This window comes from Pelophylax lessonae (assembly GCF_965119305.1).
Source record: "Pelophylax lessonae genome assembly, chromosome: 9".
Taxonomy (NCBI): domain Eukaryota; kingdom Metazoa; phylum Chordata; class Amphibia; order Anura; family Ranidae; genus Pelophylax; species Pelophylax lessonae.
The window spans coordinates 51,908,578-51,930,866 of NC_138776.1; the positions used below are offsets into that span (position 1 = coordinate 51,908,578).

At 47.4% G+C, this 22,289-nt stretch overlaps 1 protein-coding gene across 1 annotated transcript in view; it reads right to left on the minus strand.

The window, feature by feature from the left end:
- Nucleotides 1–22,289, minus strand: part of CCDC186 (coiled-coil domain containing 186) — a 189,120-nt gene that overhangs the window by 66,931 nt on the left and 99,900 nt on the right. The window contains exons 9-11 of the mRNA XM_082269121.1: nt 21,938–22,024; nt 21,601–21,743; nt 1,845–2,100 (exon numbers count right to left, since the gene is read on the minus strand). Of these exons, the coding sequence (XP_082125247.1) occupies nt 1,845–2,100; nt 21,601–21,743; nt 21,938–22,024 (486 nt within the window). The remainder of the gene's footprint in view (nt 1–1,844; nt 2,101–21,600; nt 21,744–21,937; nt 22,025–22,289) is intronic.

Here is a 22,289-nt window from a genome sequence, read left to right on the forward strand (position 1 = left end):
AACAGTTCCAAAATCGCATTACAAGTTGCACCCTATTGCTGGCAATGGGACTGTTTATACTGCTGTGACTCATGTCGCAACGATTATGAAAAAGCTTCCTGCACTACTTTTTTCCCTGATTTCACTGGAACTTGCATAGACTTCTGTTTAAAAGTCGCAAGCTGCAATGAAATTGGCAGTGCAAATCGCACTGATCTGAGGCTTTGGCGCGATTTCAAAGCAACACCAGTGTGAACCTGAGTTTAAAGTGATTGTAAAGTCTTTTTTTTTTTCTATTAAAATACAAACATGTTATACTTACCTCCTCTTTGCAGTGGTTTTGCACAGAGCAGCCCGGATCCTCCTCTTCTCAGGTCCCTGGCTGGAGCTCCTCGCTCTTCCCTCCTGTTAAATGCCCCCACAGCAAGCAGCTTGCTAGGAGGGCACCCGAGCTGAGCTGCAGCCCTAAGTATCCATTCAGACACGGAGCTGTAGTTCGGCCCCATCCCCTCACTTCTGATTGGCTAACTGTGTTTGATTGACAGCAGCGGGAGCCAATGGCGCCGCTGCTGTGCCTCAGCCAATCAGGAGAGAGAGTCCCGGGTGGCTGAGGCACTCGTGGGCATAGCTGAAGAGAGAGGGGGCTCAAGTAAGTATTTGGGGGGCTACACACAGAAGGATTTTTATCTTAATGCATAAAGATAAAAAAAAAAAACTAACTTTACAACCCCTTTAAAGCTGACATTTAATCAGCTTATATTTTTTTCTTCATTGGTTTCTCCTTGCTCACCACCTTTCGGGTCCAGCTGCCACATGTGATATGGACATTCCTGATCATATATTGTGATGACTTTTTGTTTGGACCTTATGTACATCTTCCTAGTGGTGCCTTAACCCTTCTGTGCAATTTACCCTTTACTGCACGGTTTTCATTACATGCCTTTTAGACCCAGTGATTTTATCATGAAATGTAGAGAGATCAAGGATGAGAGGAAGGGTCAGCAGGGTTCTGTACATATTCCTCATGAATAAGTTCATGCAGACAGTGCATCAGAAGACATGCCAGGTTGACGCGTTTCACGATACAGAGGATCGCTTACTCATAATCCTGTGGTTATGAGTAAGCGATCCTCTGTATCGTGAAACGCGTCAACCTGGCATGTCTTCTGATGCACTGTCTGCATGAACTTATTCATGAGGAATAAAGTATACCATTGATTTCATTTTCATCTTCGAGTGCGGTCTCACTTATTTTGGTTTCAACATTTTGGACGACGGATCTGACCTGCACCAGGATTCACAGCCTCACCTGAGCGGCTCTTTTCTTCATTTCTACTAGGGCTCTTTACATAGCTTCTGGAAAACATCACAGCACTCTGCCTCAGTACTACTGCTCAAAAGTCCCAAACCCTAATATAAGCAGCAGGCTGGCTCTCAGGAGGAGTTGTGCAAATATCATAACCCTTGATGGGTGGTGTCAGTCTGGAGAAATGGGTGTTCCTTGGCGATTTGCATACAGACTGCCGTATTGAGTGCTTACTAGGTTACTGAGCCTCAATGATTGGAAGAACAAATCTAGTAAATGAAAAGGGTGGGCCAGAGACAGGCTGGGGAGGAGGGGACTAGATGATGCTGGTTGCCCCAGCTCAAAAAACGAGGCAGGTTCTATTTAACTTTCTGCAGCTCCTAATGTACTTTGTGAGAAGTCCACTGTGTGCCCTAAAATAATGAAAAGAGCCTGTACAATGGTACAAGACAGAATCGAAGGCTGGAGTTCAGCTTTCAAGTTCATACTTAGTTCTCATGTTTAAACACTTATAGTGGGGCTATGGAGTGGCATTTCATATAAACATAACATGTCTTACCAGTTCAGTGTTGGAGTGCTGGAGCTGTTCCAGTTGGCTGTGGAGCTCACTCTCACTATACGTAAGCTTATCCAGCTGGGCCTGTAAGGAGTTGCTCTCGGACTGGATCTGAGCGTTCTTACTGGTCAGCTTTTCTGTAAACCCCAGTAGCTCAGACTCCCGCGTCCTACTACCCTCTATATCCCGATGAAGGTCGGAGATGAGCGAGTTTAGCCCGTTCAGTTCCTCCCGTAAACTCTCAATCTCTTGTATGTCCCTGCAGAGGATGAGAGGAGAGCAGAGGGGTAAGAAAAGGACAGACAGAGAGAGATAGATATAACCATATATAACCTACAGACTGGAGATCATTGGAATAAAGGCATTGTAACAATTCAAATCTACTTCCCCCTAACCTGGAGGAGAGCTATGTGCTCTGGCTTGGCTTTGTGAATGTTTCAGAGATGCAATAAAAATGTATTAATACAAGGAAAAAAATAAAAAAGGAGTGAATGTGCGTCTCCTTTGTTTTAAAACGAGTATGCTGGGGATGAAAAGTTGAACATACCCTATCAAGTCAGCCATCTTTACAACACACACATGATTGGATTAATTTAGGTATAGCACTGCATACGTTTTTTGGTTTAAAGTTAATCTAAAATATAAAGTGTAACTAAAAGGCAAAACTTTTTTTTTTTTTGGTTATTTTTTTTTTTTGGTTAGAGTAACCACTTGTTGACCGCCTCACATAGGAGTACAGTCCTCACAGAGAGTCCTGCTCGTTAAGCTAACAATCTAAGAGGGAGGGTCAAGTGATACAAAATGTAATAACTGGGGGATGAGCTGATGAACACAATTAAAGTACAGTTGCTAGGTGGGGGGGAAGGATAGGCTTCTCGGAAGAGATACGTTTTCAGGGATTGCCTAAAAGTGGAAATAGTTTGAGATAGCCGGACAGATTGGAGTAGGGAATTCCAAAGGATGGGAGAGGCTTGGGAGAAATCCTGGAGGGGAGCATGGAAGGAGGTGATGAGGGAACTAGAAAGCAGGAGGTCTTGGGAGGAACGAAGAGGATGATTTGGTTGGTATTTTGAGACTAGGTTAGCAATGTAGCTGGGGGCAGAGTTGTGAATGGTTTTGTAAGAAGTTGTTAGTATTTTGAATTTAATTTGTTGGGTAATTGGCGAGGAGTAGCAGACGCTGAGCGGTTGGCAAGGTGGATGATCCCGGCAGCAGCATTAATGATGGACTGAAGGGGGGATAGTGTATGTAAAGGTAAGCCGATGAGGAAGGAGTTGCAGTAGTCGAAGTGAGATATAACCAGGGATTGAATTAGGAGCTCATTGGTTTCATTGGTGAGGAAGGGGTGTATTTTGGAGATGCTGCAGAGGTTGAGGTGGCAAACTCTGGAAAGGGATTGGATGTGGGGCCGAAAGGAAAGATAACATCTAGCACCCTTGCATGCGGGGATGGGTGGATGGTTGTGCCATTGCTCTTGACCAGCTTGGTCCAATGTAACTTTGCATATACCATACCTGGCCAATGCCCCCGGAAGCTAGAAACCAATGAAGCAGATACCACTACTTCAGTGATTTCTGGGTCCCTTGCTGAGTGACTGCACTTCAGCTTACTGAACACAAGAAGTTGGCCACTCGGCAAGGTCGCCATTCATAGAATGATGGTATAAGGTGGGGAGGCAGGGTGGTGAGGTCATGCTTTATACTTTATTTTCTGAATGGCAACCTGGCTGAGAGGGGGTAACCTAAGTTCACTGTTCACTCTGCATCAGGTCGGCAACTCAGCACTGGACCCCGGAAGCTAGTGGAGATCACTGAAGTAGTGGTGTCTTCTTCAGCGATTTCCAGCTCCAGAGGCATCAGCCAGGTATAGTATATACACAGTTACATCAGTCCAATGTAACCATGTATAATATAGTCATACTTGGGAGTTTTTCCTTAAATGAATGACATTTAGCTTGATGCACTTTTTAACTTAGAACTGCCTGGTTTTCACTTTTTTCCCCTTCTTATTTCAGTGCTGATCTCCCCCAGCCACTTTCTGTCTGTAGGCACTCACTCCAGCATTGGTTGCACAACATAGCTCTGCACCGGCTTCCCGATAGTGACAACAGTGAACAAATGAAGCTCTGAGGAAGGGAGTCTGTCCCCCAAAACGTGTAAGATTTTCCATCGTGTGGCTATAGAGTCAACCGCCTCACCAGCTGGAGCGACCCATATGACAAGCTTGATTTTATTTTTACTTTGCGAGTATATCGCTGTTGTAGATTTTCATATGGTTTTGGTGGTAATGCACAAGGCATTTGCGCCCTCTTAGACAATAAGAAATTGGCCCACGGGACTTTGTATGAGGTGGGTGCTAGTGGCTGGAAATCAATGGAATGCACAGTGGATGCAAAGAACAATGCATAATTTATTGCATAATATAAATACAAGTAATAGCATGTACTCAAATAGCACATGACATAGCTCAATGCTACAGTATAAAAGTATACAGCATACACAGTATTACATCAACTGTAGGCAAACATCTTGGTGTAACCGCTTGACTTTCATAATGGCCTGAGTAGTATACATAAGAAAAATCCATATTGATACAGTAAATATTGTAACGAACTGACGCGTTTCGGGAGCAGTATCTCCCTTCTTCAGAGATCAGTAAATTCACAGTATATCTGCAGAAAAAATGTATTGGATTAAAATAAAAGATAAAAAATGCTGAAAAAATGGGGTATAAAAAGAGTTGGGTTTGAGTTGAGTTTACCCCAAAAAAATGGGGTATTTGGTGTTTTTTCCTTCATTTTTTCCCCTTTTGTTTTTCTCCCTTCTTTTTGACATTTTTGACATTTTTATTTTTATTTATCTTTTATTCCCTTTATTTTTTTTTTTTTTTTCAACATTTTTTATTATTCATATGATTCATATACTCATTGCTACTTCTCCATTCTCCAGTGGGTCGTTGAGCTCCCGGATGCTGGGGTAGTGGTAGTTCTGATTCCGAGAGCTGCGATGTATTAAGAGGGAGGTTCTGCCCCCTTGCTGTCTCCGCCCCTCCCCTTCCGGGACGAGCGGGTCCACCTTTACATCGGCGTCATGCCGCACCTATGATGGTGTGCGGCAGTGTCTTCACTGACGTCACCGCGCCATAGCGTGCTTCTACATCTGCGGTCGGGGAAGGTCCGCTCTCAGCGTTCCTACCCCCCACGTGGTCAGTGCTGCCTCGGCATCCTGACCCGCCATTACCCGCTACATGACGCTAGGGTCCTAGGCTGGCGGCTAGCTTTCGGGACAACATGGTAGGTTGGACATTTTCTCACTCATCTTTTTCCCTCACCTCTTTATTTTCTTTTGGCATTCAATTTTCTGGGACGTCACTTTCCCTCCCTTTATCTTTTCACCACGGTTATTCTTTACATCTATGGCAATTTGCCCTGTTACATCACCATTGATTATCCCTTTTCATCTCATTCAGCTACCTGATACTTCAGTCACCTTGCAATTTCCCTTTCACTCACTCTTCTCCTTAAATTGGGTGACCTTCACTGGCACTACACGAGCCCTTCTTATTCAACTCATATCTATATATGTCCACTAACATTGGTAACACCATGTTATACTTTCATTTATATATACAACAGATGTGGAAGGTGCATCTCTTTACCTCACATTCACCACTCACCTGCCATGGACCCCCCCTTTTCTGGCTGCCATCCTTTCGGGACCCTTCAGCTCCCGGGTCAGACATGGTCCACCGCCCTCGCACAGGAGTCCATTCTCTCCACTGAGTTTTTTGTATCAATCTGTGAGTAATCTCATACTCCTTTAAGCCTTTATTATTTCATTAAATCTCTTTTTATACCCCATTTTTTCAGCATTTTTTTTCTTTTATTTCAATCCAATACATTTTTTCTGCAGATATACTGTGAATTTACTGATCTCTGTAGAAGGGAGATACTGCTCCCGAAACGCGTCAGTTCGTTACAATATTTACTGTATCAATATGGATTTTTCTTATGTATACTACTCAGGCCATTATGAAAGTCAAGCGGTTACACCAAGATGTTTGCCTACAGTTGATGTAATACTGTGTATGCTGTATACTTTTATACCGTAGCATTGAGCTATGTCATGTGCTATTTGAGTACATGCTATTACTTGTATTTATATTATGCAATAAATTATGCATTGTTCTTTGCATCCACTGTGCATTCCATTGATTTCCAGCCACTAGCACCCACCTTATACAAAGTCCCGTGGGCCAATTTCTCCTTGTCTATATGTATTTTGGGATGGAGGCGTGCTTGGGTGAGAACCAGAACATTGTCCTTTGCTGTATTTGCGCCCTCTTGTGTATGTTTTTACAACAGTAAACTAGGTCTGTCTAATGCATGTGGGCACAGCTGCTAGTAGTGTCCACCCAGGGAAGCATGAAACAGGGTGACAACACTGCAGCACAATTGGGAGACAGGGAGTGTGTTGTCTCCCTAAAACAGAAGTTCCAAAGCTAAGATGTCATGACCGGATCACAGGTTTCTGGGGAGGTGCACCATTGTGGAAATTTTTTTGCTTAGAATAAAGATCACGATTCTCGGCGTAACATCATCTTTCACATTATACAAAAAATTGAGCTAACTTTACTGTTTATTTATTTTTTAATTAAATGAAGTGTATTTTTTCTCCAAAAATTGTGTTTAAGAGCCGGTTCACACAGGCGCGACCCGACTTTGCCGGGCGACCTGTGAAGTCGCGGTGCGCAGCTCGCACCGCGACCTCGGAGCGGCATGCACGGACTTTATATAATTGAAGTCAATGCAGGTCGCTCCAGGTCACCCCAAAGTAGCTCAGGACCCTTTTTCTAAGTCGGAGCGACTTGTGTCGCTTCTATTAGAACGGGTCCTGTGCTAATCTATGGCAGGTGACCCACGGCGACTTGTCAGGCGACCAGGTCACCTGACTAGTCGCCCCAGTGTGAACCGGCTCTAAAAGGCTGCTGCGCAAATACAGTGTGACATAAAATATTGCAAGGAACGGCATTTAATTCCCTAGGGTCTCTGCTAAAAACACACATATATATATATATATATAAAATGATTTGGGGGTTCTAAGTAACTTTCTACCAAAAAATACTGATTTTAACTTGTAAGCTACAAATGTCAGAAATAGGTTGTGTCTTTAAGTGGTTAAACTGACCTCATTTACAGACCGAATTTCGTCCTTTTTTTCATTTTTTTTGACAGCTGTGAGCAGGAGAACTGCTCTGCACTGTTTACATGAATCTTGGAAATACTGGATTAAGATCACGAGGGGGTTGAATCGAGATCGCAATTTTTTTAACGATTAATCATGCAGCTCTATTTTAATATAAGCTGTAATAAAGAAAAATTGAAAAGGACTTCCAAAAATAAATGAAAGTGGAACTCTATGAAATATTTTTTCAGTTTTTTTTATCAACCACTCCTCCAACCCCTTCCAATTTCTACATATCCCATCGCTGGTGATCTGGACTGTGCCCTTTTCCTGAAATCCCAGCCTGTCCCCTAGGGGGCGCATTATTACGTAGGTTGGGGGTATAGTACTGCAGGATTGAGAGACTCTCAAATGTCATTACATGAGCTCCACTAAGGCTAGCCATACATTATCCATGTTTCTATCCTTCAACCATGGGAAAGAAGGAAGGAAGGAAAATCGCTCAATTTCCCCAGGAACACAGAAAGTGGGGGGGGGGATAGTCCCTACTGTCTATTGTCTTCTGCTGGTGGGGAGCGTAGGGAACTCCCCCCGCCAGAATACAGAAATCACTGCTGGCGGTCACAGGCATCGACAGTGATTGCAAGAAGAAAAAAAAAAAAAACAAACAGGTTGGATGTACTGAAGTTGATTGATATATCAACTTTAGTACAAACAGTCTGCCAAATGTTGATCCATTTATGGCCATCTTAAGTACTGGAAGAATGCCTACCCCTCTGCATGCTACCACCAGAAGGAAGAAGAATTACTGGAGATGTCATCAGACCAGCGAGAAGACTGCAGGAAAATTGGATTTTTAAGGTTTTTTTTTTTTTTTTTTAAATGGTGGGAATGGGAGTGCTTCGGGGTATGGGGGGGAAACGAGTGGCAGAGGAGTTTTGCTTTAACCCGGCCATAGAACATTGCTCGATTCCTCCATCAACAGTGTTGATGGGGGAATCCCTCCCGCTGAGCCATTGTGTTCTGGCGGCAGGGCTGGGGAGAGCCACCCCCCGCCAGGAGAACTCAGTGAATACTGCTACAATAGCTGCTAGTAATAATCGCATGTAAAATCCAACAGGCTGGTTGTACCCAAGTTGATCGATCAGTTAACCTATACATTCAGCCTGCCCATACATGGTTTCAATCTCGGCCGGTCCCTGCTGAACTGGCCGAGATTCAAACCGTCTATGGCCGGCTTTAACAGATTAAAAGCAAACATGCTTTTAATAAGCTTTAACAGTTTTTTGAAAATTGGATTTTTGACTTACTGTAAAATCCAATTTCTCTAATGTTCATTGATGAAGACAGCTCCTGATATTCATAATCATTGGGTTATACTGCCCCCTACAGGAGTAGGACACTAGGTGGAAAATAATTCTGGCTACACCCATGAGCAGGGGGTATACTCCTTCTCCCTGCTATAGCCACTTAGTTTTGATACAAGCAGTATCAGGAGAATTATAACTCCGCAGAGGGGTGGGCGCTGTGTGCGTCAATGAACATCAGAGAAATGGATTTTACGTTAAGTCAAAAATCCCATTTTCTCTTTCGTTCATTGAGGGGCACAGCTCCTGATATTTATAATCATTGGGACGTCCAAAAGCAGTGTTAAACATGAGGGGTGGGAACAACAAAAAAATTCCCAAGGCTAAACATTAGCCAACCAGGCAACAGGCACTCACCTGAAAAAACAACACACCAGCAAAGTGGATCAGGTCCTCTTTAACAGCAGCCTGCAAAAGCTTGCAGCCAAAAGAAGCATCCGCAGATACCAACACATCCACTTTATAAAACGTTGTAAAAGTGTGCACCGACAACCAGGTGGCCACCTTGCAAACCTGCATCACTGATGCATGATGACGGAAAGCCCCAGAGGCACTAAGCACCCTAGCAGAGTGCGCCTTGACAGGGAGGCCTGAACAACTGTCTGTCTGATTCATCTGGAAATGGTCCCAGAGGAAGCGGAAAACCCTTTGAGGTCCATCCTTGAGCACAAAGAGAGTCTGACTTCCTGAAAGACTCCGTAGCTGCCAGGCACACGCTAATTGCCTGGACCAAATCCAAATATCGGATACTAGAAAATTAGAGATGGAAAAGTGCACTACCGTGGGGTGGTATCACGAGTGTACATAACATGTTAAATATGTGCCACATTCCAAAAAGTTTGAAATTGTATATAGACTAGAACAACACGGACTTTAAAGGCACAGATAAAATAATTTCATATTTTATTTTCAGAAAATGTTTTAAAACAAAAAATGAAGCATTGCAATGTGCAGTATATACAATTGCTACATAGACACATATCCACCATAAGGTGGGTGCAACATAGAAGAGAGCATAACAACACCTTAAAACCAAGAGGCATATATCCGGCCCTGAGGAAGTAAGGTAAATCCCAAGTGTTGGACCATGCGATTTATAGTACAGCAATCATAGAGAAACATATTCCAAGTTCGACATGATTCGCGATAAACGCTTCTTCAGGAGCTCTTCAAAAACATACCCCAAATGGGATGGGATACAAGAAGGGATCGGCGGGGCAGACAGTAAACCCCAAATCAATATCAACAAAACATTGGGAGATTGGTCGGTTTTGCAATAGCCTAAAACTGTTGGTAAGACAACCGGGCATCTTTCCGGGTTAAGAACTGATTGACCCCAATAGTGTCCAAACGTCCAGCCATGGGCATGGAAAATTCTTCGGATGTTTAGGCCTGGGACACAGAGAAGGCAACACAATGTCTTCATTCAAATGAAAATCAGAGACAACCTTTGGAAGGAATGACCGACATGGGCGAAGAACCACCTTATCCCTGTGAATCTCCAGGTAAGGTGAACGACAGGATAACGCCGCCAGTTCTGTTACCCTTCACGCAGAGATGATGGCCACTAAAAAGGCCACCTTCTGGGACAGTGTAAGCAGGGGAATCTCCTGAATATTTTCAAAGGGAGGCTTCTGTAGAGCTGAAAGCAGCTAATTAAGATCCCAAGGCGGCAATGAAGCCTGCACTGAAGGAACCAAATGTCAGACACCCTGAAGAAAAGTACACACCAGGGAGTGTGTGGCCAAAGGTTGCTTGAAGAAGACTGCCAAAGCCAACACCTGGTCCTTGATGGTACTCAAGACCAATTTCTGTTCAAACCCCCGATGAAGGAACGTCAAGATCCGAGCCACCAGGTAGGAGTGAGGAATAACCCCAAGAGACTCACACCATGCAAAATACATCTTCCACGTATGATGGTGGATCTTCCTAGAGGTAGATTTCCTAGCTTTCAACAGTGTAGGAATCACTGACTCAGATAAACCCCTATCCTTCAGCACCTGGCGTTCAACAGTCAAGCCGCCAAAGCCAGCGACAGTAAAGCAGGATGGAAGATCGGTCCTTGGGACAGCAGATCCTCCCTGAGAGGAAGCTGCCAAGGAACGTCGGCGACCAGCCGCACCAGAACAGCGTACCAAGCCCGGCGAGGCCAGTCCGGAGCCACTAAAATTACCGGAATCCCTTCTGCCTCGATCCTGTGTAGAAGTCTGGGCAGAAGCTTGAGAGGAAGGAAGGCGTAAATCAGACGACACTGACCCCCACAGGGCCACCAGCACGTCTGTGGCGTCCGCCAGAGGATTCCTTGACTGAGCCACAAACCTCTGCACCTTTCTGTTGAGCCAAGATGTCAACAGATCCACCTCAGGGGTGCCCCACCAGAGAAATGCCTCCGGATGAAGGGACCACTCCCGGTGGTTCAAAGCCTGTCGACTGAGGTAATCTGCCTGCTAATTTTTCACCCCGGGAATGTGTATGGTGGAGAGGGCTGGAACTAACCGTTCTGCCCACCTTAGAATGCCGGCTACCTCTAGAGCCGCCAGGACACTTCTTGTGCCCCCTTGGTGATTGACATAAGCCACAACTGTGGCATTGTCCAATTGAATGTGCACTGGACAATCTTGAAGACGATCCATACAATGATCCAGGCACAGTCTGATCGCTCGGAGTTCTGAGGCATTGATTGGGAGTCTGGACTCTTCCAACATCTAGATCCCCTGAGCAGAATGTTTGCCGAGGACGCCTCCCCAACCAGACAGGCTGGCATCCGTGGTGACCACTGTCCAATACATGGGAAGGATTTGCCCAGTCGAAGCGCCGGAGAACGAAGCCACCCTATCAGGAACTCCTTTATGCCACGACTTAGCTGGATCTGATTGTCCAGAGACTGCGGAGCCTTGTCTTATTTGGTCAGAATTTCCCGTTGCAGGGACCTTAATATGGAACTGTGCAAACGGAACCGCCTTGAAGGAAGACACCATCAGGCCCAGCAGCCGCATGCAAGTCCGGAGGGATGACCATTTGTTGGACAGCAGGAAGCTAATTGCAGCCTGCAATTTCTGGAGTTTGTCCAGAGGAAGGAGCACTCTGGCTAAGGTCGAGTCCAGCTTTGTGGACGGAACCAGAGCATACTTCTGAAAATTCATAATCCAGCCAAACTCCTGCAGAGTTAGTATTGTGATCTCCAGGTTCTCCACCAGAGCAGAGGGAGACTCCGCTCGCAGAGGGAGATCATCCAAGTAGCTCAGTACCGCGATTCCCCGTTGGTGTAGCAAAGCTAGCACGGGGGGGGGGGGGGTAACAATTTTGTGAAGGAGCAGATGCGAGACCAAAGGGTAACGCCACAGACTGATAATGCTCCTCTCCCCCAGCAAAGTGGAGAAAACACTGGTGACTGGCACATATTGTAAAGTGAAGGTAGGTATCCTTGATATCGATATCATCGAGGTGAGGAAATCCCCCCGACGCAGGGATGCCACCACCTTTCGAATGGACTCCATTCTGAACTTCTGTACCCGCACAAAGCAGTTTAGTGCCTTGAGGTCCAGGATTGGACGCACTTTGCCTTCCTTCCTGGGAACTGTAAAGAGGTTGGAGTAAAAACCCTGATAACGTTCAGAGGTCGGAACCAGGGCAATCACCCCTTGAAGGAACAGGTCTTGTACCGCCCCAAACAGGCCATGTCTGGGGACAGGTGCAAGTCGGAAGCAAAACTCAATCTTGTAGCCAGAATGAATGACTTAGTGGACCCACTTTTCTTGCACCCGGGAAGTCCACGGGTCCAGAAACCAGCGAAGACCACACCCACCCCCTGATACGGGTGAGGGCGCACCTTCATGCAGAAGGAGCCTTGTCCACGGGTCTGGAGAAGTCCAATCTTGGCTTGCCAGACCAAATTCATTTTATTCCTCCAGAAGAGGCCCTGAAAGGCTTCGAGCCCTTGTCAGTCGACCCTGAGGGACGAAAAAAACTTCGTATGAGCTGAGAAGGAAGGCCCACGTCTACGACGAGGTTCCTTGCCCTTAGTAGCCTGCGGAAGAAAACGGAATTTTTGTAAAATCTTACCTGTAAAATTCCTTTCTCTGAGTCCTCCGACAGTCGCCGCCTCTTCATATTCGTCACATATGGGGTATTAGACTTTGCTCCGAAGGAGTAGCTAGGCAACAGAATATGTTAACAATAAAGCTTTAACATATCCCACCCTCAAGGGGTGGTCCCCTCAGTCAATACCCTCCTACTTCCTGCAACCATATCTCAGTTTTAGTGGAATAGCAGTAGAGTATACATTCAAACCCCAAAAGAGGGGCGGGGGCGGCGACTGTCGGAGGACTCAGAGAAAGGAATTTTACAGGTAAGATTTTACAAAAATTCCGTTTTCTCTTACGTCCTCCGACAGTCGCCGCCTCTTCATATTCGTCACATATGGGGACGTCCCAAAGCAGTGCAAACATGAGGGGTGGGAAACGCATCCGCGCCGAAAGGCAACGCAGTCTCCACATCAAAGAAAGGAACCTTACCAAAGGAAGGAAACCAGCTGGGCAACAGCAAAAATAAGTGCTCAACAGGAGCAACAACCCAGGAAAAGACAAAAAAACCAGGGAATACAAAGATATCCCAACAGCCAGGAGTCCCCAACAAGGGACCCTATGGAACAGCCGCACTAAGAACCTTGCGGCCAAAGGAAGCATCCGCCGATGCCTGAACATCTACTTTGTAGAATTTTGTGAAAGTGTGCACGGTCGACCAAGTCGCCGCCTTACACACCTGGGCTACAGAAGCCCCATGACGGCAGGCCCAAGACGTACTCAGTGATCTAGTAGAGTGCGCCTTCACAGGCACAGGGGGAACCTTCCCCTGCAAAGCATAGGCCTGTTCAATGGTCTGCCTGATCCATTTGGCGATGGTAGAGGCCGAAGCCGCCATGCCCTTCCGAGGACCCTCTGGAAGAACAAACAAGGAGTCCGTCTTACGAAAAGACTCAGTCGATTTAAGGTAAACCCTAATCGCCCGAACAACATCCAGAGAGTGCAATCTCACCTCCTTCGGATGTTTAGGCTTCGTGCATAACGAAGGCAAAACAATATCCTTGTTAAGATGGAATTCCGAAACTCGTTTCGGCAGAAAAGAAGGATTAGGTCGCAAGACCACCTTATCCAAATGAACAACCAGGTACGGAGACTTGCAGGACAAAGCCGCCAGTTCCGACACTCTGCGAGCCGAAGTGATCGCCACCAAAAAGGCGACCTTTTTGGACAACAGAGACAACGAGATCTCCCTGATCTGTTCAAAAGGAGCACGTTGTAACACAGAAAGAACTAGATTCAAGTCCCAGGGGGGCAAAGGATCCCTCCTAGGAGGAACCAGATGCCGCACACCCTGAATAAAAGTGCCAACCAAGGAGTTGGAAGCCACGGGACGTTGAAACAGAACGGCCAGCGCAGACACCTGACCCTTTATCGTGGCCAGCGCCAAACGCTGATCGACACCCGTCTGAAGGAAAGACAGCACACGGGAAACCGAGTACGTGCGGGGTGAAAACCCCCTGGACTCACACCAGGCAAAATAGGTCTTCCAAGTACGGTAATAAACCTTTCCCGAGGAAGACTTCCTCGCGTTGATCAAGGTATGAACGACCTCTGGAGAGAGACCCTTCTCCTTCAGGACCTCGGTCTCAACAGCCAGGCCGTCAAAGCCAGCGACTGTAAAGCAGGATGGTAAATCGGGCCTTGAGACAGTAGATCGTCTCGAAGAGGCAGACGCCAGGGGGCGTCGACCGCCAGATTCACGAGGTCTGCGTACCAGGACCGGCGAAGCCAGTCCGGTGCCGCAAGAATCACCGTGCTGCGTTCCGAGTGTAACCTGCGAAGGAACCTGGACAGCAACTGAATCGGTGGAAAAGCGTACATCAGCCTGTACTGATGCCACGGGGCCACTAACGCGTCCGACGCGTCTGCCCGAGGGTCGCGCGTCCTTGCCACGAACCTCTTCACCTTGTAGTTAAGGCGAGACGCGAACAGGTCCACATCTGGAAGACCCCACTTCGCGCACAACATCTGGAAGACAGCTGGATGGAGAGACCATTCCCCCTGATCCAGGGTCTGGCGACTCAGATAGTCCGCCTGCCAGTTCTCCACTCCCGGAATGTGAACCGCCGTTATCGCCGGGACATGAGCCTCGGCCCAAGACAGAATGTCGGCCACTTCTCGAGCCGCTCGGGCACTCCTGGTGCCCCCTTGGTGGTTGATGTAGGCCACCGCCGTGGCATTGTCCGTCTGCACCCGAACCGGGCAGCCCTGCAGCCGGTCCGTCCAGCGATGAAGACAGAGCCTTATCGCACGCAATTCCAGAATGTTGATCGGGAGGGAAGACTCCCCCTCCGACCAGGTCCCCTGGGCCGACAGAACGCCCAGAACACCACCCCAGCCCGACAGGCTGGCATCCGTAGTGATTATCGTCCACGAGATCGGACGAAACGACCTGCCCCCGGACACCAACGGGGACTGGAGCCACCACAGAAGGTTTTCCCTGGTGCGATGACTCAACGAGATCTGAAGATCCAGAGATTGAGGTCGCCCGTCCCACTTGGACAGGATCTCCGCCTGGAGACCCCGTGTGTGAAACTGAGCGAAAGGAATCGCCTCGAAGGCCGAGACCATCAATCCCAGACATCTCATACACGTCCGCAGAGACGAGTGTGGAACGTCCCTGAGGAACCTGACTTCCTCCTGAAGAGTCCTGAGTTTGTCTTCCGGCAGGAAGACCTTCGCCTGCACCGAGTCCAGAATCATTCCCAGATAGGGAAGACGAACCGACGGACTCAGTGTCGACTTTGGAACATTTATCGTCCAACCGAACTCCTGCAGAGTTTGCATTGTGACAGACAGGTCCTTCTCCAGACCCTGACTGGTCGCAGACCGAATCAGAATGTCGTCCAGATACCCCAGGACAGGAATGCCCTGGGCCCTCAGTAATGCCAGAACCGGTGCAAGCACCTTGGTGAAGACCCGCGGAGCCGAGGCGAGCCCAAAGGGCAACGCCACGAACTGGTAGTGAACCTCCGCAATGGCAAATCGAAGGTATCTCTGATGACCCTCGAATATGGGGATGTGAAGGTACGCATCCTTCAAATCGATGGAGGCCATGAATTCCCCCGGAACCAGGGCAGCCACCACCGAGCGCAGGGACTCCATGCGGAACTTGCGAACCCGCACAGAGCGGTTCAGAGCTTTCAAGTCCAGAATCGGACGAACCTTGCCCTCCTTCCTGGGCACGGTGAACAGATTGGAATAAAACCCCCGAAATCTGTCCCGACGAGGTACCGGAACCACCACACCCTGAGCCCTCAGGTCCCGCACCGCCAGGTGCAGATCCCGCAGGCGCTCTGGAGACAGTTGTAGATTTGAGGGAAAAAATCTGCTCTCCGGCCGAGAGAGAAACTCGATCTTGTAACCAGATCGAACGATTTCCAGAACCCATCTGTCCCGCACACGGGCCAACCAGGGCTGAAGAAAACCGAGCAAGCGTCCCCCCACCCCAAAACTGGGTGAGGGCGCCCCTTCAGGCCGAACTGTTATGGGCCGCAGGTCCGGATTGGCCGGACTTCTGTTTCCCAGACCAGGGCTTCTTCTGAGAGCCTTGGCCTTTGAACGGTTTGCCCTTGTAGTGCGGCCGAAAGGCACGAAAGGACCCTTGAGGGGGCCGAAAATTTGCATGCTTCTTCCCAGAAGCCCCCTTAGCCTTGGGGAAATGGGGCAAGAGAGTGCTCTTACCCCCGGTGATCCCCTTAATCAACACATCCAGGGACTCCCCAAAAAGGCGAGACCCATCATAAGGTAGATTGGCTAAGGTTTTACGTGAAGATTGGTCCACCGACCAACATTTCAACCAAACCAGGCGGCGAGACAACACCGCCACGCTGTGCACACGTGCAGCCAACGGAATCAGGTCCAGGTCCGCATCACACAGATACATGACACCCTGGTGGATCTGATCCACCATATCCAGGGTCGCCGCCGAGGCCGAATCGGCCACTAGGACGCGCCTAAGCATCTGCGTCCAACTTGCGATCGCCTGGGCCGCCATGAGAGAAGCAAACAGAGCCTTAAGCATAGAACCCGTGACAGAATAAGTATGACGGGCAAGAGACTCCAGTCTCCTATCCGTGGCATCACGGAAAACAGGGGAACCCTCTGCAGGAATCGCAGTGGCTTTGTTCAAAACCGCAATTGCATGATCCACTGGCGGAGGCACACACCATCGTTCATCAGTGGCAGGTGAGAAAGGATAACGCAGCTTGAATTTACTTGGTACCGCAAAAGGTTTGCGCAGATCGCGCCATTGATCCTTAACAGCGCGCTGAAAATCAGCATTGCAGGGAAAAACCTGCGGCGTCCTGCGTTTTCTCTGCGTCCCATAAGCCGCCAAGGCAGCGGGGGGACACACTTCGTCCTGCAAACGCAGCGTTTGCTTAATGGAAGCAATCAACTCATCCATGATTGCAAGCTCTTCAGGCGAGCCAGGGGGAGAATTATCGACCCCCTCAACTTCAGCCTCCACCTCAGACCCCACTAGATCAAGAGAGGAGCGGGACCCCGATAAGGGGGTCCCTGCCAGAACAGCCCCATCACCTTCACCCTCAGAATCAGAGGACAGAGCAACTCTGGGCCGTTTAGTAGATTGAGCAGCCACCAGCATTTGCACCTGGGCAGCAAGGCCAGCCACAATAGTGGCTAAATCCCCCCCTGGGGGGGAAACAGCGGTCCCCTGGCTTTCCACCAATACTGTGGGAAACTTGCCCTCCTGAGAATCCATTGCCCCTGTATGCCAGACAACCAAGGGTTAACTGCCCCCTTTCAGCAAGCGCGGCAAGCGCAGCCCACCGCACCACACTCAGGCACAATGAGACCCCCACAGGGAATATACAGACTGAATACAGGCAATGGCAAACAGGAATAGAAGGATAAAACCTGAGGAGACCCCGCTGCTGCTGCTGCCTCGATCGGTGTTCCAGGAAAGAGGAAGTGATGCTGCCAGGGCGCTCTATGTAAGCCTATGGAGGCTACAAGAAAATGGCCGCCGTGCATGTAAACCATGCGGCCGGAGCGGGCGCCGGTAAAATGGCGTCGTTTGGCGCCGAAATCGCCGCTCCATAGTGCATAAAAACACACACAATTTTATCCCATTATATGGATACATGGTAGATCGCCGCAGCGATCGCTGTATATGCCCCAACATGCCATAAAAACATGCCCCACAGCACACAGCTTCCCACACTGCCCAGCCTGACACACACAGTGTCACACAGCTCCCCCCCCCCCCCCCTTGCAGCCCACAGCATGCAGCCGAGAGATAGGGAGACAAGCAGTGTGAATAAAGGCAGGTTACACAGTCCCAGACTGAGACCCCCCCCAGACAGACAGGTCCCCACATAGATACAGTTACCTCACATGGCGTGGGGAACCCGCACAGGCGAACAAGCCGCTGCACATGAGGCAGGGAGAGTCGCAATTCAAGACGCACACAATGGCGGTTAAGAAACCGCACAGCGTCCGGTGAGGTAGCCACCTCACCAATCATCCCTGCACCGAACAGGGATGGGTCGTTCACTGTGCCAGGAGCGTTACCTGGCTGAACGCTCGATGGCAGACTGGGAAGCCACTGATCCACGACCTGCGATCAGGGGGATCAGCCCGAGACCCAGTCCGCATGATCCTCTTCGTCCGAAGAACTAACTAATGCTGACAAAACTAACAGCTAAGTAAAGGTAGAGAAAAAACTCAAACAAAATATTAAAAAGAAGAAAGAGTCTGGGACAAAAAGTCCCAGCACAGAGAGAGCCAGCCACTCCTGACAAGCTAGACATTAAAACTGAGATATGGTTGCAGGAAGTAGGAGGGTATTGACTGAGGGGACCACCCCTTGAGGGTGGGATATGTTAAAGCTTTATTGTTAACATATTCTGTTGCCTAGCTACTCCTTCGGAGCAAAGTCTAATACCCCATATGTGACGAATATGAAGAGGCGGCGACTGTCGGAGGACGTAAGAGAAAGGTACTCTTCCCCCCTGTGAGACCTTTAATGATGTCATCAAGGCTAGCTCCAAACAGGCGATTTCCTTGAAAGGGAATATCAGTCAAGGCCTTTTTTGAAGTTTGATCCGCAGAGCAGCACTTGAGCCAAAAGACATGCCGAAGGACCAGTGCGAAAACAGAGCGGTGAGCCATCAGGGGAGCCGCATCCAAAGAGGCGTCACAGATAAACTGCAACCCTTGGCTTAGCTGGTTCACCAGCTCGGCAAAGGCAGGAGGGAGCTGTTCCCCCTCCAGGTCACGGTGTAGTAGCTTAGCCCACTCGGTCAGAGTTTGGGACACTAGGGCAATGGTGAATACCGGCCTCATTGCTGAACCAGCCAGAGTGTACATAGTACGGGCCACAGTCTCCGCCTTCCGGTCAGCCGGATCCTTAAAGACCAGGGACTCTTCAACCGGACTCATGATTGCCTTGTTTAATTTGGAAACCGGAATGTCCACCACTGGTGGCACAGTCCACTTCTTAAGAAGGGACTCCTCATAGGGGTAATGCCTAGTAAAGAGCTTAGGGACCCCACGGGGATGCTTTGGTCGAACCACTCTTTAGCGACAATTCTGTCAAAATAGGTAGGGAAAGGAAACACCTTTGCCGCTTTGGATGGCTTGTGAGGGCCAAAGGGCACCTGCGCCACCATCGCAGCTTCAGCTGCGTCCTCCATCTTCAGGGTCTCACGCACTGATACAATCAGTGCATGAGCCAGCGCTTTTTCGCAAACATTTGCTACTAAAAAGAAAAAAATTGCCAGGACCAGAGATCCCAACAAGCAACTAGGTCCTTACTTCTGACTAGGCATAAAAACAGAGTGGCTATAGCAGAGAGAGGAAGTATATCCCCTGGGACTGCCCATGGATGTAGCCAGATTTTCTGCCTAGTGTCCTACTCCTGTAGGGGGCAATATAACCCAATGGTTATGAATATTCAGGAGCTGTGTCCATTAATGAACGAAAGACAAATTAGGTTTAAACCTATTTTAAAATGTTCAAAACAGATCACACAGTCGGAAACAATATTTCCAATCAAAAGAGGCAAAAATGTGATTACAACTTTCAATCAATCAAAAGGCCCCAAAAGAGTAATAATAAGATAATGGGTGAAGAGGAAGAGACCAGGAGGCTGCAGACATAAAACAAGCGGTGTCTAATCTATCCATGGGAAATCCAATTACTGTTCATTATTCCCACTGATCAGACACACTTTAAGAAGATCGCCTGCAGATTAAAGGACTAAAACCATAACAAAGTAACCGCACAGCACAGTGATTAGAGACGCCAATTACCCTCATCACACGACTAATTGAAGCGAACACTCCAGAGAGAGATCACAGAGCGCACCCAGCACACAAGGCACACTGGTAGATTTATCATATCCCCGCTGCTAATTATATAAGTGAAGAATTACATTGTAACTTCATGAATGGTTTTGTGACGCAGATAAACTGTAAAACAGACCATGAAAATCACTGAAGTCCATAGCCGCCACAAATCTGAAACACTATTCACAGTAACTGTATAATTACACTCCTAAAAACCAAGCAGGAAACAAAAGCTGCATTTAAACAGTCCTAAATATTTCAGCAAAGGGATGGAACAGAAAACTATTACCATAAGACCGCATTCACACTGCAGTGGCACGACTTCTGCACGACTTCGGGGGTGACCTGGGAAGTCCCGTGCACCGCAACTTTGGTGCGACTTGCACGGTCTTCATATAATGAATGTCTATGCAAGTCGCTCCGAGGTCGCCCTGAAGTAGTACAGGAACCTTTTTCTAAGTCGGAGCGACTTGTGTCGCTCCTATTAGAACGGGTCCTGTAGCACTGCATGGACTGCGACGGACCGCAACTTGTCAGGGTGACAAGTCACCTGACAAGTCGCGGTAGTGTGAATGGACACTGAAGCTGTGATCCTGGAACAGGAGATTTATTACATACACTTTACTGTTGGCCTGACAGAGTTTTCAGCCAAACAGCAGCTGGATACAGCCAGATGCAGCTGCTGTTCAGGTATTCTGTTTATCAATAGGCGGATTCAAATTGGGGCTTTCATCGCTCTATAATGTAGATGGAGGCGTTGGTTACATTATTTTTTTGTGTAGCCCGCAGGCTAAAAAAAAAAAAAACACTAAAAAGCACAGATGCAAATATACCGGTACACATAAGCGGTGGAATTGTTGTATACAAATATGAAAGTGGATGAGATGAGCGGAAAGAAAGAAATGCGTCAACTTCTGCAAGTTTTGTATCTTGATTATTTCCAGGATTACAAAAAATACATTTTAAATATAACCTAAAAAAGTACTGTATGAGCAGAAACACCCAGAGACATACTATTGGATTTGGATTCAGCTGTTTAACTTATAATTTTCCATTTTGGGTAGCGTAAGGTAGGGTTTTAACTCGTCAGTTTATTTTCCCCCCATGTTTTTGTCCCGCTTTCATTTTCTGCCCCATAGAAAAAACAGGAAGTGGGAGGAAATCCCTCCAAAATGAGGGAATCCCTGGCTGTCACCAGAACTAGTGTCCCCGTTGGAAGATTTCCCCTCCATTACTATTCATAGATCAACCCAAAATGTGGAATTTTCTTTTGCTTTCACTTTCAATGATGATGGTAAAGCAGGAGAAAGAGAGAGGGTGACTCTCCCTAATGGGCAAACAGCAATAGAAACCAGCTTTGGCCCTATTTCTCCTTTAAAGATTGGCGTTAGCCACTCTTTAGCTCGGTGCAATTACTCTGCCAACAATTGATGAGATGTCAACCAACTCATTGACATTGTAAGGAGCAATAAAGCACACCCATTGTGTAGAGCAAAAAATGAAAGCAGGGTATGTGGTTAGCAAATATGGCTTCTCTCATGTACATATATAGCCACATATTATACAAAAAACAACGTTTTTTAAACTTAAAATCATATTAGTAATATTTATACCAACCTCATCGCTTAAATACTTTTTCTCCCCCTTAAAAATCATAGTTGGTATACTGGTAAACTGTGGCATGATTCACACATGCTATACGACACACATTTACATTAATTCATTACAGAGCATGAGGCACTTAAACCACTTGGATTTTATGAGGTTGGACTATGGATTGAGCTGTGTGGGTGAAGATGAAAGTTGGGTACCTTTTGTGCCGCTCTTCCTGCTGATCCATGACCTTCACTTTGTCCTGTAGATTCTGGATCTCAGCTTTCTGCCGGTTAATAAGTTCTTTGTACTTGGATAATTCTTCCTCTGTCCGGAGCCGCTCAGCTTCTAAACACTTTACCTGAGTGACAGCAGACAAGATACATAACCTTCATTTACTGTGGGCCAATACCATATTGTAGACATTCCAATATCTCCCATGTAAAATTATAAACTCAACAAAAAAATGTTGTCACATAACTGAAAATTCCACTGAAAAAAAAAAAAAAATCCCATTGTAAGTGGTATGACCAGTGGTATGTCAGAGACAGCTACCTTCGTTCGTAAGGTACGCAGTTCATCCATTCCTTCTGTAAAAGTTCTTTTCAGATCATCCAGCTCCTTGATTTTTGCATGATGAACCTTGGCGGGGACAAAAAGAAAAAAAAAGTTTTAGCTGAGAATGCCAGGACAAGATTTTAGAGATGTCTCTTCACAGACAAATCTGTACGCATTTCAGGCAAACAAAGCTGAACCTTCACACAGTCAACAGTTGCTTGGTGGTCCCATGAGGGCTCTCGGCTGCATTTCTTTTTTTTTTTTTTTTATAAATTTTTAGTTTCCTTTTACATACAAAAATCAGACAAAAAATATATAGCAGTGTTTATGCAGCCAATTACTTGGGTCA